General features: G+C 45.3%; 1 protein-coding gene across 1 annotated transcript in view; it reads right to left on the bottom strand.

Annotated features, from left to right (window-relative positions):
* The window catches only part of LOC142833419 (uncharacterized), a 183,842-nt gene that overhangs the window by 119,030 nt on the left and 50,706 nt on the right, over positions 1-14,106 (bottom strand). The window contains exons 12-14 of the mRNA XM_075944805.1: positions 4,045-4,157; positions 3,555-3,687; positions 3,107-3,310 (exon numbers count right to left, since the gene is read on the bottom strand). Of these exons, the coding sequence (XP_075800920.1) occupies positions 3,107-3,310; positions 3,555-3,687; positions 4,045-4,157 (450 nt within the window). The remainder of the gene's footprint in view (positions 1-3,106; positions 3,311-3,554; positions 3,688-4,044; positions 4,158-14,106) is intronic.

Genomic DNA, 14,106 nt, shown 5'->3' with positions numbered 1-14,106 from the left:
AATAAACCAGCTTGTCTCGTCCCAGCAGCTTCCTTCCTGGACTCGATGAGATGAACACAGTGGATTAGCATCTGTGCCCTTTCCCCCATCCCCAGGGATGGATATCCTAATGTAAATATTTGATCCTATTAAAAACCCAACAGAAGGTACTGCCTGGTGTGTCTCACATTAAACAGCAGCATCTGGGAGTGTTTTTAGTCTGAAGCCTATCATTTATGGAAGAACAGAAATGACATACTGCAAAGCCCCAAGATGCTAGTCCCACAGTTAGCAGGGGAGGATGGTATTTGTCTCCTGTGGTAGTCTGAATATAGTTGGCACCCATATGCTCATAGGGAGTGGCACTATTAGGAGGTGTGGCTTTGTTGGAGTAGATGAGGCTTGTTGGAAGAAGCTTGTCACGGGGGGGGGGGGCATCTCATATATGCTCAAGTCACACCCAGGGCTTCAGTTCAATTCCTGCTGCCTTCTGGTCAAGATGTAGAGCTCTCAGCTCCATCTCCTGCATCGTGTCTGCCTGCATCCCGCCGTGTCCCACCGTGATGATAATGGACTGAACCTCTGAAAATGTAAGCCACCCCAGCTTCAATGTTTTCCTTTATAAGAGTTGCAGTGGTCACAGCAGTAAAAACCCTAACTAAGGCATCTTGTCTCCCCCACTTTATTTCTTTCTATTCCTCACTCCAGCTCAGAACAAACAAAGGGGGAGAGGGCCTTTTTTGTTGTTAGGGGATATTTGTACACTATGTGAAGGTGTATCGCTGTGATTGGTGTAATAAAAAGCTGAATGGCAGATAGCTAGACAGGAGGTATAGACAGAATTTCCAGGGAGAGAGAGGAAGAGAAGAAGGAATCAAGGTGCAAGAGAGATGCCCGGAGAGACAGAGAGGAAACAGGAGGTGTAAGATAGAAGAGATGTAACACAAAGTGATAGAATATAGATGAATAAAAATGTATTCATTTAAGTTATAAGAGCTAGTTAGGAACAAGCCTAAGCTAAGCTTTCGTAATTACTAAGTCTTTGTGTTGGTATTTGTGAAATGTGACCCAAAAACCCGACTACAGTACGTCACAGCGGTGGTGGGGTCAATATAGGAAAGAGGAAGATGCACTTGCTTTGCACAGGTGTTTGGCTGAAGAGTTTTGAGCCTCTTCCACAGGTCCATGGAGCAGTAAGCCAGTCGGGGCTATGATTGAGCTCAAAGGAGTAAGAAACCCGAAGAGCTAAGTGATCAGGGCAGAAGTCTGAGTGTTGTGAGCGGGGAGGAGGTACAAGAGCTCATGAAAGATCAGGAGAATGCTGCCCTGGAAACTCTACATGACTGGGCGAAGAAAACAAAATATTCCCCAATATCCAGAGCTGCGCTGCCCAATGTGGTAGCCTCAAGCCAATGCACTTTGTGTGGACAATATGCCCCGGAGTCTAAAGAATTCAGACAAAAGTCTGTGCCCTATTTCACCATGATTCTTTAAAATACTGATTGCATGTGAGAATAATGTCTCTTGTACGTGGGGTTACATGGGTTGTATTGAAATTAATTTCACACATTTCTTTACATGTTTTAAATGTAGCTACTAGGAAATTTGACATTATGTATATTGCTCACATAAGCTTCAATGGCACAGAGAGAGCTGGCTAGACTCTCCATGCGAAGCCGCAGTTAACAGAATTCCCTGTCTTACGGGTGCAGCAGGCTGTCAGGGACCGCAGTCTAGAATATGACCTGTCCAAAGGTAAACAAGTCTTATTTTTCACGTTTGTCTTTTTTATTTTATTTATTTATTTTATTTTTTGAGACAGGGTTTCTCTGTAGCTTTAGAGCCTGTCTATGTTTGTCAATCTAATTTCATTCTCCTTAAAATTTTTAATTCATTTTTAAGACACTTATCTACTGTATGTGCATGCATGGGTGTTCATGTCACAGTGAGTGTGTAAATGCACACATACACATCACAAGTACGGAGGTCAGAGGTCAACTTGCAGGAGCCATGTTTTCATTCCACCAAGTTGGTCCTAGGGATTATACTTGTAATTCTTGAAGGCACGCACCTTTACCCAATGAGCCATCTTGCTGGCCTTCAAATTCTTCATTTTTGAGATGGGTCCCGCTATGCGACCCAGGATGGACTCAGACTCACTTCCCTGGGCCTCACTTCTGCAGTACCTGTACTACGGGTGTATAGGAGACACTGTCCAGCTTCATCTAGCGTCTTCTACGGGTGTCTAGGAGACACTGCCTGGCTTCATCTAGCGTCTTCTACGGGTGTCTAGGAGATACTGCCCGGCTTCATCTAGCATCTTCTATGGGTGTCTAGGAGACACTGCCCGGCTTCATCTAGCATCTTTTGGGAAAACAATTAGAAAGTTTCATGTGGCCAGGTCTGGCCCCAGTCACGTAGCTGAAGATGACCTCAGACTCCAGATATTTCTACCTGGACTTCCGAGTGCAAGGGTTCTAGTCAGGCACGAACACACTTGCCTTAAACTACTATTACCTTAAAGGGCTTGAGATCAGAAAGGTACGTGGCACATTGTCAGAGAGAGTCTTGGAAGGATCTGGTGAGACACGTGGGCCAGGAGAGGGAAGCACTTGTCACTTTCTGTCACTCTGAAGCCAGCCACCCCGGGGTTCAACTCCTTCCTTCCTGATGTGGCTGCTCCTGCTCTCAAGTGGTCACTGTCAGGGCTGTTCATTAGCTTAGCTTCGAGACGAGGTCTCACTGCACGCACAGCCCAAGTCCCTTCCGCTCAGCTCTCACAGGCTGTGATCACAGCCATTGTCACCACGCTCAGCTTGGCCACCAAGTTTAGCGGTCCTCACCGTCACTTCCTCTTTCTCTGCATCTTTATTACCACACGTTAATTGTACCGATAATGGGATTCACTGTGCTTTTTATATAGATTTCTACATGCCCCCCATTGCCCTCTCTTGTCGGTTGGTGCCCACCCCTCAGGTCCTACCTCTAAATGGTGGTTCTCCATCAGGCTTATTTTGCTTACCGAGACTCCCCAACTCTTGCTCCACTATATTAACTGATGGTAGTGCTAAGGAAACATTAGAAAGACACACTAATCGGGGTATAAAAACTCAGTCGAATAGCTCACCTTGTGTTCAGCAGGTGTCCCATGGACATAGTGGTGATCTCCCAGGCCTTGCAAGGTGCCCAAGCCTCCTTTTGCCATATTTACCCAGGAATTATCTCCCACGGTGGGGACCAGCTTCCCCGAGACCAAAGTAAGGCCTGAAGTGTTGATCGTCAAAGTCCGCTCAACGGATCTGAAGTAGTTAAGAACTCCCAGACAGACGCGCTGGAACAGAGGAAGAAAGGCATCAGGACACCGCCCTGCGCTTTGCCCTGCCCTACAGAGCAGAACCTGATGGGGACTTCAAGGGGGCAGCCCTACTGTGGAGAAAGGGGGCCACCATCCCTGGACGGAACTGATTTCACACACACACAATAATGAAGAACGAACACATTGCTACTAAAGGTAGGAATGCCCCATTCTAGACAATCTCCAATGCATGGAGCCGGGGGTGCCATCGTGCCTGCACCTGTAGCTCCCGGATGTGCAGGTGACGCAGACACAGGAAGGAGAAGTAGGCCCCTCTCATCAGGACAGGATTCCGCTCAGGCTCAGTCCCGTCGCTCAAGCCCAGCAGTTGTAGGGTCATAGCATAGCTGCTTCTTTAGCGGGGAAGAAACAGTATAAGCGCGTCCCACCCCAAAGCTGCTCAGAAAACCCGCTCATCCCACAGGGCGCGTGGCCGAACTGAAGGGGCTTTGCAATAGAAACGCACCGGAAGGAAAACAACGCCCGAATGCGGAACACGGAGAGCATTGCACTGAGCACCCACCCCCTTTGAAAGCCACCGTCCTGGGGAGAGACAGGAATTCAGATATCTGACCCTTGTTCAAAGTTCTACTTTCATTCTGACTTCAAATGTTTTTGAGGTGACACAAACTACACACGCATCGGTCCCTCAAATTTCCCCACAGTTTTAAACCCACTCCCATGAATCACCAATCCGCAGATTTCATTACCCAGTCTCTGTCTTCTGCTTGAGAGACCCATCAGAGCTTTGGCTGAGATGTGTTTTCGCAAGGTCACCGTCGCCTGGTTCCACCGAAAGACTCTCATCCTTCACATTTTCATTCTGCCAGAAAACGGTATTAGCTCAACTTTTGTAAGCATTTATGATACCAACAAAATCATAGGTCATTGAAAAGTAAATGTCATGATCCAAAGCACAGCAGATGTGTGGTAAACGTGTCTTAATCCCAATCAGCATATGAAAGTCTAGATTTCTACAATAAATGAGGGAGTAACTGTTTTTACCAGAAAAAAAAAATCTTTGTTTTATTGACATCTTTTATACAAAAATCACTCCATTTCTTGTCTTTTATGTGGTTTGCTTCATGAAAGGTATATGATAAAACATTTTTTTCAAGAACATATACTCTCTCTCTTTCTCGTGTGTGTGTGATCAAGGATGTTTATGTCCACGCCTGCACCTGCCCGCAGAAGCAGCCAGAAACTGCAGCTGGGTGTCAGCTGTCTCCTTCAGTCACTTCGTCTCCACCACCCTTTTGTGTTTTGAGACAACGCAGCTTATTGAGCATGGGGCCCATGGGATCATCTAGACTGACGAGCTCCGGGTTTAGGTTAAGAGCCCCTGTCAGGCCTCTTGTGGATGTGTGGTTTGTGGGTATCTGGGCTCCCAGGGACAACTGTGGTGGAAGTGTTATTAGTGACCTGCCCTTGGCCCTCCTGGTGACCCAGTGGCAGAGGTGGAAATGTGTGAGTTATGTGTATGCTAGCATCTGGTTCACAGGATGGCAGAGTCCTCTCTGACTCCAGCAACAGACTATCCACCCTGGCACTTGGCCGCTCAGATGAACGTGGCATTTCCAAGCCGTACTGCAGCTTCTGGGAATAACTCAAAGACGTGGGTTCCCGGAAGCTGTGATACGGCTGGACTTTGACCCTCTCTCCTCCCTTTCCCCATTCATTTCCTCACAGGGCCTCAGTGACCAGGTGGGGAGGCTTGGAAACATCACATCTGTCTGAGAGGCCAAAGCCAGGATGGATATTCTGTTGCCATAGTAAAGGAGAAATGGCTATTTGGACCCTCTTCCTTAGAACAGGAATGTGACAGCTGTCTTCATTCCTATCTCAGGTACGGCAGTCACACTCTTGAAACTTCAGGACAGACAGAGCTGCCCAAGGACTCCAAGGAACAGAGTTGCCCATCAGCTCCGCACTTTTTATCTATATCCAGATGTTCAATCCAGGAGAAGAAGGCATAATTTCCAATTCATTTGATCCCTCACCATTGTGTTTTACCATGACCAACAGACGAGTTACGTTTAACGGATGCAGTTCCCAAGGCTGTATGTGAAGAGGGTCATTTCCCTGCTGAGCCTGTAGTGTTCCCAGCTACAGTTCAACACGTACCCAGAAGGGAAGATCTGAGCCGCATCCTTTCTCTGAGGGGATTTTGACTTTTTCAGTTGCTTCAAAAATTACCAGAGCAAAAAGTGACATCAGATTACAGTGAAAGACACTTGAAAGAATGATCAAATAAAGCACCAGGGGATGCTGGGCCAGTGGATTGTCAGGAAGGAAGCAAGAAGAAAGAGACAGTGTAGCATCCTTCAGGGAAAGGACCCAAGCATAGGAAATGTTCAAAGCCCAGGAGAACATTCCTCAGGAGGGAAGCCCAGGGCAGAGCAGAGTGTCCACGGCCCCACCGACCCCACCGACCCCACCGCCATCTGTGGTTGCTCTCTCTTCCCAGGAGGCAGATCTTTGCCCTTGACCCTGCCTGTGACAGGTTGTTTTCCAAGATGGCTGAGCTCATGAATTTTGAGTTTGGAATTTCTACTGACTGCCAAACTTGCTTCTTTCTTAAAAGCTGGCAAAAACAGTGGGCTGGAAAGTAGAATGGGAAGAAAACTTAGAGGAAAGGTCTATTACACATTTCCTCATTCTCAAGTGTCCACCGCTTATGAGTGTGCATCCACAGAATATCCTTGTAGCCAGGATGTAAAGGGAACATTTAAAACTGTGCCGCTTCAGATTATAAAGTCAAAGTTTTTTCCTTCTTTATACTTTTCTGCATTTCCTAATTTCCCTTGATAAATTTGCATCCCTACTATCATTCAACAATATTTACTTTTTAAATATTTTAAGTGTGTATGTGTGCACGTACGTGCATGATGTATAACTATGACATGGACACACATATGTCTTGGTGTGTGTGTGTGATATAGGACAGCTTTTAGCGATCAGTTCTTTCCACCATGGGCTCCAGTGACTGAATTCAGGTCATCATGTTTTTGTGGCAAATCTATTTTATCTACTGAGCCATCTTGCTAGTCCAAAAATACTTATTTATTTTTAATTAGATTTATTTTATTTTTTATGCATATGGGTGTTTTGCCTGCATGGAAGTCGGTATAGCATGTGTGTGCCTAGTGTTCTTGGAGGCTAGAAGAGGTCATTGGGTCCTTTGGAACTAGAGTTACACCAGTTGTGAGCCTCTGTGTGCATATTGAAATGAACCCAGGTCCTCTGAAAGAGCAGCCAGTGTTCTTAATCATTGACCTATCTCCCCAGTTCCAGAAAAAAATATTTATAATAAATATTCTATTGAATTTGATGAGGAGCACCAAGAAAAATTCCTGTATTTTGCTGATCTTGCTTTGGGGAATGCCATGTCCCATACTACTGGTGGGCCTCATACTGACTGCCTCCCACCATCACTGGGGTCAATCTGGAGGAGTGATAGGCAGGGTGTGTGTGGTGCGTGGCCACTGAGCATGAGTGAAGGCCCCGCCACTGCTCACCGGTCCTGTAGCCAGAATGTGGTACTTCCTGCCATGGATCACTTCATGAGCTTCCTGTTTAAACTGTATCTTAAGCATCATCATCAGAAGAAAATGTCTGTATTGAGCCACTTTAAAGTGTGTTCCTTAGGGAGGTGGCACAGGACACTGAACTGACAAGCAGGTTGTGGGCTCCCGAGGACAGCATAGCCTGGCTCATTTTGCCCTTGTCCAGATCAAGACTATAGCTAAATATGCTTCGTCATTGTCAAAGACTAATAAAAACTATGGTCCATCTGATTCAGGGTCATGTCAAGCATACATCACCATCAAGTAACTATAATAAGAAAACCTGATGTGTTTCTTTACTTCCAAACTCTAGACCTTGAAGTCAATACAGAATTAGAATTACATTAAAAAGAAAGGTCAGCCTTTGGTGTTAATGGCTAATAGAAGATAAAATCAAACTGTGATAGCATCATTGTAAACATTAGTGATACCCAGGCACAAAAATCCATGTCAGAATGCACAGGGGGACCAGGATGCCCATCTGTGACTGGTATGGAGGATGTGCTGCCACCCTGGCATCCTCTGTGCCAGCAAATTTTATTTCTGTATCTATTCTAATGTAACACACACTTCAGTGATGTGGGATTTCCCCCTGTACAATGTGAGTACCATTGGTTAATAAAGAAAATGTTTTGAGCCTATGGCAGGGCAGAACAGAACTAGGTGGGTAAGCTAGGCTGTATGCTGGGAAAAAGAGGGTGGAGTCAGAGAGGAGCCATGGAGCTGGAGCCAGAGACAGACATGCTAAAACTTTAGCAGGTAAGCCACAGCTACATGGCGATACACAGATTACTAGAAATTGGTTAAATTAAGATATAAGTGTTAGCCAATAAGAAGCTAGAGTTAATGGGTCAAGCAGTGTTTTAAATAATATAGTTTCTGTGTGATTATTTCGGGGCGAGCAGCCAGGAACCAACAAGTGGCCTCCTAACAACACTTAAGGAAAGCAGGCTCCCTTCAGCAAATCCTAATCCTAGCACTTGGGAGGTGGAGACAGGCAAATCTCAGAGTTCAAGGCCAGCATGGTCTACAGAGAGGGTTCCAGGACAGCCAGGCATACACAGAGAAACCCTGTCTCAGAAAACCAAACAAAAAGAAAGAAAAAGAAAGAAAGAAAGAAAGAAGAAAAGAGAAGAGAAGGCCCATCTTTTTTCCTATTCCCCCAAGTCTTGAGAATATCAGTCAAGCACTCCACCACTGAACCACACACATAGCCTGTAGGTCTGGTGTTTGATTTTGTTTACTTGTGTTTTAATTTTGAGACAAGATCACCATGCAGCCGAGGCTAGCCTGGAGTTCATTATATAGCCCATGCTGGCCTCAAATTCTTGATTTTCTGGTCTCTTCCTCTCTTGTGCTGGGATTACAGGTATGAACCACCATATCTGATTAAAGTTCAAGTATGTGTGCACATGTGCGTGCGTGCGTGTGTGTGTGTGTGTGTGTGTGTGTGTGTGTGTGTGTGTGTATGACACGATGCTGGTTTATATGTGTGGAGAGATCTGAGATCAACCTTGAATGTTGCTCCGCAGGAGCCATCCATCTTGGTTTTAGAGGTCTCTCACTGGCACCCAGGGCTCAGTGATTAGGAAAGTCTGACTGCCAGCAAATTCCAGAAATCTGGCTACTTTCACCTCCCCAGGGCTGGGATGTCAAATATGTACACCATGTCCAGCGTCTTAGCTACAATTTCTATTGCTGCAACAAAACACCATGACCAAAAAGCAACTTGGGGAGGAAAGGATTTATTTGACTTACTCTTCCATATTGCGGTTCATCACCAAAGGAAGTCAGTACAGGAACTGAAGCAGGGCAGGAACCCAAAGGCAGCAGCTGATGCAGAGGCTGTGGAGGAGTGCTGCTTACTGGCTTATTTCCCATGGCTTCCTCAGCCTGCTTTCTTATAGAACCCAGGACCACCAACCCAGGGATGGCATCACCCATAACAGGTTGGGCCCTCCCCCATTGATCACTAATTGAAAATGTCTTACAGCTGGATCTTTAGAGACCTCAGCTGAAGTTCCCTCCTCTCTGATGACTAGCTTGTGTCAAGCTGACATAAATCCAGCCAGTATACCCATCTTGGACCCTAGCTCCTTCAGCAAACATTTTATCAGCTGAACTGTCTTTCTAGTTCCTAGACCTGGTTTTTAATAAGAGAAGATTTTGGCTAGGCTATTCATGGATGACCATGTAACCTGTAGCATATAATAGAGAGGCATGCTATTAAATCATAGAAACTTGTAATAAAGTAAAAACAAGCCACCTAAAGATGGAAAATTCACAGAGTCTAGATTATGTATATTACTGTGTTATCTTTGAATTTTTTGGTTGCAGAGAGACATTTTATTCTAGGGACTGCTAAACTAAGCCAACATATACATTTCAAAGGTATCTTGAATTCAAAATTTGAATCTAAAGATACATTTTTTTTTGTTTACACACAGGATGAGAACCTATGGATTGCTTCCAGACTAATATGGTTTGATGGACTAAGACCCTTGAAAGGTTGCATTGAACACCCCTCAAAAAATTACTTTGTCCAATAAACAGCAGGAAGAAGTTTGGAGAAAACTACACTCATCTTCCCAAATACTGTCTATAAATGTTACATTTAAAAGGGGATATGCTATACAGATTTGCATTGGTATGGATCTTGGTTTATTGGTACAAATTTAAGGTCAATTTTGTTATACTGTGTATATGTATTTCTGACCTTGATTAAGGTATTGTGTTTGTCCCGCTCATTTAGAAATGTAATGTATAAGTAAGAAATATATGTTAATAGGTAATCATTTATAATAGTCAAGCTTGTGGTCATGTTAGTTAGGTTTTCTAGATATATAGAGATATATTTCAGCTAGATAGGTATTCTTCAAATCTTTCAGAGACTTTCAGAATACAGCATTTAAAATGTTTTAAGAACTTAGGGCTTTTCATGACAGTGAGACACATCTGCTCCTGGCAGCGCCAATCTACTTCAAGAGGAAGATGGGCATTGAAGAGGCTCCTTATGGAGTTTTTTAGCCATTTGGGCAAGAAACTCTTCTTGCCTGGACTGCTTAGTGAACTTGACATGCAGAACCCACAGAGAAATGACTGCTGAACTTGCCTAAAGGTGAGACGATCCTTCAGGGTTCCTGCTTCATGAAAGAATTGAATGTATCTGCTAGATATTCTGCAGGACACAGAAGAAAGTGACTGGCAAACTGCAAATATGGGTGGAACTGTCTTTGAAATTTCCTGCTTCATGGAAAAGTCTGCTGGACATTATGGACCTGTAGGCCGAAGATGGATGCTCCAACAATACAGAGGAACTTTGAATGACTGTCCAGGCAGCGAGATGTTTCTGTCAATTCTAGAGTTTTGGAAGTTGCTTACAATGTACTTCCTGTTTACTTAGGTAATATCATATCCTTCTGGAGTCTTTGATGGAGTTGAAGAATTTATAGTTATAGTTTTCCTTAGTTATGATAAATATAAAGTAGATATAAATATTATAACTGTAATTCTTGCTTGATAACTGTTTTGTTATATGTAATTTTACTATGTTAAAGTTAAAGCCTTCCTTTTTGTTTAAACAGGAAAGGGGAAATGGTGTGGGAGGTCCTTCTGTCTATGTGTTGCCTTTATTGGTTAATGAATAAAGAATCACTTTGAGTCTATGGTAGGGAAGAACAAAAATAGGCTGGGAAAGCTAGGCTGTATGCTGTGAGAAAGAAGGGTGGAGTCAGAGAAACGCCATGTAGCCCCGCCGGAGACAGATGCTAGAACTTTAGCCAGTAAGCCACAGCCATGTGGCAATACACAGATTATTAGGAATGGGTAAAATTAATATGTAAGAGTCAGCCAGTAAAAAGCTATAGCTAATGAGCCAAGAAGTGATTTAATTAATATGGTTTCTGTGTGATTGCTTCAGTTTGGGACAGCTGGGACGAAGAATCAGGCTTACTGTCCAAACTTGGAAGCATAGGTTCAGTCCTCAGTATCCACATAAAATCTGTTGTGACACATGCCTGTAATCCCAGCACTGGGGAGGTGGAGACAGGAGGATCTCTGGTACTTGCAGGCCAGTTGGCCTAGCCAATCATTGAGCTTCAGGTTCTGTGAGAAATCCTGTCTCAAAATATAAGGGAGACACTTGGCATTGACCTCTAGCCTCCAACGTGCACGTGTGCAAATGCACGTGCACACACACACACACACGCACGCACACTCCAGAGAGAGAGAGAGAGAGAGAGAGAGAGAGAGAGAGAGAGAGAGAGAGAGAGAAAGAGAGCAGTAGACAGATTCCCCAGATATATTATCACATAGAAAAATCAAGTTATAGAAAGACATTCGCATGGAATGACATGTTATTTAAATAGAAAATCCAAACATAAAGCTCTCCCGTGTGTATTTTAACAGATGTATTCATACAGATGGGAGTAGTCACCACACTTATCACAGAGATGAGGGCTGAGCATAGGGGTTGGGCAGTCACAAGAAATCCAGTTCTTCACTTATGTTTGAATGTTCTAGAAGGACGAGGTTTTTTTTTGCAGAGCATGGTGGTGCACGCCGTTATTCCCAGCCCTCGGGAGGCAGAGACAGGAGAATCTCTGTGGATTCAAGGGCAGCCTGGTCTATGTAGAGAATTCCAGGATGGCCAGGGCTGCATAGTGAGACCTGGTCTCAAATGAAAACCAAAGCCCAAACAAACAAAAACACTAAAATTTTCTTTTAAGAAAGAAATAGTGACTCCAGTGGGGAAACCCGGCAAATGCTGCAAAGCTAACGAAGTAGACAAAGTCAACAGGGCTGAAATGTGCCTGCACCAAGCTCAGCTGACAATATCGCCAGGACGGGTTCCTTGGTTGACAGAGGCGCTGTAATAATGTAACAATATAAGATACCAGTGGCAGGAGAAGCCTATGCAACTTTTCTGTAAGCCTTGAACTGTAAAATATAATCCTTTTATTCAAAAGTGAAAACCCTAAGGAAAGCTTTACTGACGAAAGCTCCCTCTGAGGATCCGCTAAGGTGAACTAACGATTGCTTCTCTCACAGCCGTCAAGGCGCCCGGCTCATCCGCCTCCTGCCCAGCGCCCTTGAGAAAGATACTTGGTGGCTCTTAGCTGCCACTTGCCAGCTTCAGAGCCGGAGTGCTGACCCACACACAGACGCTAAAGGGAGCTTGACAGTTACCTGCTTGCAAAACTGCACCCAAGCCTTGGATCCACGCCCACATTCCAGCACCTCCCAGATGCCTCTCTTTACCAACCCTGAGCCTGCCAGACTGCTACTCAACATTCAGACCGTCAGTACTGTGAGCCCAAGAGGGCCCTGATTCTGTATAGACAGACACACTTGCAGAGGACACAAATTCTGACTCATGGGAAAATTCAGAAAAAATGTTGGTTGTTGACTCAGAATTTCTTTTCCTAAACAGTGCTGTCTTCCAACCCTGCCCTGAAAGCTCTTTTCCAGGCAGTTTCCACCAGAGTGTGTCCCCCCCATTGTTCTCTTCATGGCGCTCACACGTCAGAGAAACACTTGTATGTCCTTATCTAATTCATTTTCAATAGGATGCCTCCCGGGGGCAAGGACTGGGTAGGACCCATTCCTGGAGCCCAGCGCAATTCTGGGCATGGGAGAAAACTGTTGAAGAAAGAGAGGCAGGAGGGAGAGAAGGGAGGGGAGGAGGGAACAGGCAGGTAATGTGATGTGTGTGTTATCTGTCTCAAGCTCCAACCCTGGAATCTGAACATTTATGAGTATTCTAAGCCTCTTTATGATCTATCAACCATAAATCAACTTGAAAATACAGTGGTCATATTTGTCTGTCTTTGGCCAGTTCCAGGAATAACGTTCATAAATCAGCAAATAGCCAGGAGTAGTTTCCTTCCTCCCTTCCTCCTCCCTCCCTCTCTCTTCCTCCCTCCCCTCATTTCTCTTAAGACAGTATCTCACTCTGTACCCTTGGCTCCCCTGGAACTCACTATGTACCCCAGGTTGCCCCGGAATTCTTGGTAAACCTCCTGCTGCAGTCTTCAGTCTCCCTAGTGCTGGGATGATAGGTGGGAGCCACACCACCTGGCTTCTCCCCTCCCCTTATTTTGACTGCCTTCAAGGCAGTTTTAATGAGAGAAGACCACACCAATCCCACCTGAGTCCCCCCCCCCCCCCGCCAGGGGAGGAGCAGAGCTCAGGTAGAAGTGTCAGTTTTCCCTCTGCTCTGGTCCAGCAAAGGCAAGCGGGAGTCTGGGAGTCTTCCCTCATCCATTTCCAACATGGCTTCCCATACAATTGCCTTAACTTAGGCTTTCTGCTGCCTGACACCTAGACAAGTCACCGTGAGCCCTCTGCTTGCCACCACATGGTCCCACAGAGGTAAATTCCTCTGGCCATAAGGGCCACCAGCCCTCCTCACCCTGGCCCCCTGCTGGCCAGTGGCGCCTGGACCTCACTGCTTCTGCGCATTTTCAGACATCTAACTCCACCCTATCCCCCTGCCCCTCTCTTGTTCTTATTGGCCTCCTTTAACCCATTAGGTCCCTGAGACTTTAACTCTTTCTGCTTTCTCAGCCAGTGAGAGAACACATTTGTGATTACAGGCTTAAGGTTTTCTTTTTCTTTTTTCCTTTCTTTCTTCTTTTAGACAGGATCTCATGTGGCCCCGATCAGTTTTGAACTTGCTCTGTAGCAGAGAATGACCCAGATCTTCTGATCCTCCTGCCTCCACTTCCTAAGTGGTGGGATTACAGGAGCATGTCACCACACCCAGGGATGTTGGTAATTGAAATCTAAGGTAGAAGGTGATTAATTAATTGTCCTCTGGGGCAAACGGTTCAGCACCACAAAAGCCGGGGCTCAGAGGTACCCGGGGCGAATGCCTTGTGTCTTTTGCTTTCTCCATCTCCCTCTCTCCTGTCCATTTGGATGAGGAAGCAGAAGACTTGCATACTTTTAATGTCCCCTTGTTAATATACTTTCCTCTTGACAGTGACATATATACCACAGGGTAACGTGAGCCCTCAGCACTGGCAAGACGCCAGCTGAGAAGAGAGCATACTGACAGTTGGGTGTGCCACGGGGAATCTGGGAGCCCAGGTGACCTGTGCTGATATGCCACTTCTACTGCTGACCTATGTGGTCAACACGTTTCTCTTTGGGTTCTCTAGATCTGCATTCAGCAGATTGAAAATGACATAAGACAAGAGAAGC

The sequence above is a fragment of the Microtus pennsylvanicus genome, chromosome 1, assembly GCF_037038515.1.
Source record: "Microtus pennsylvanicus isolate mMicPen1 chromosome 1, mMicPen1.hap1, whole genome shotgun sequence".
In the NCBI taxonomy this organism is placed as follows: Eukaryota; Metazoa; Chordata; class Mammalia; order Rodentia; family Cricetidae; genus Microtus; species Microtus pennsylvanicus.
Note: the sequence above shows the minus strand (reverse complement) of the source record. Positions and strands in the feature narration are given on the sequence as shown.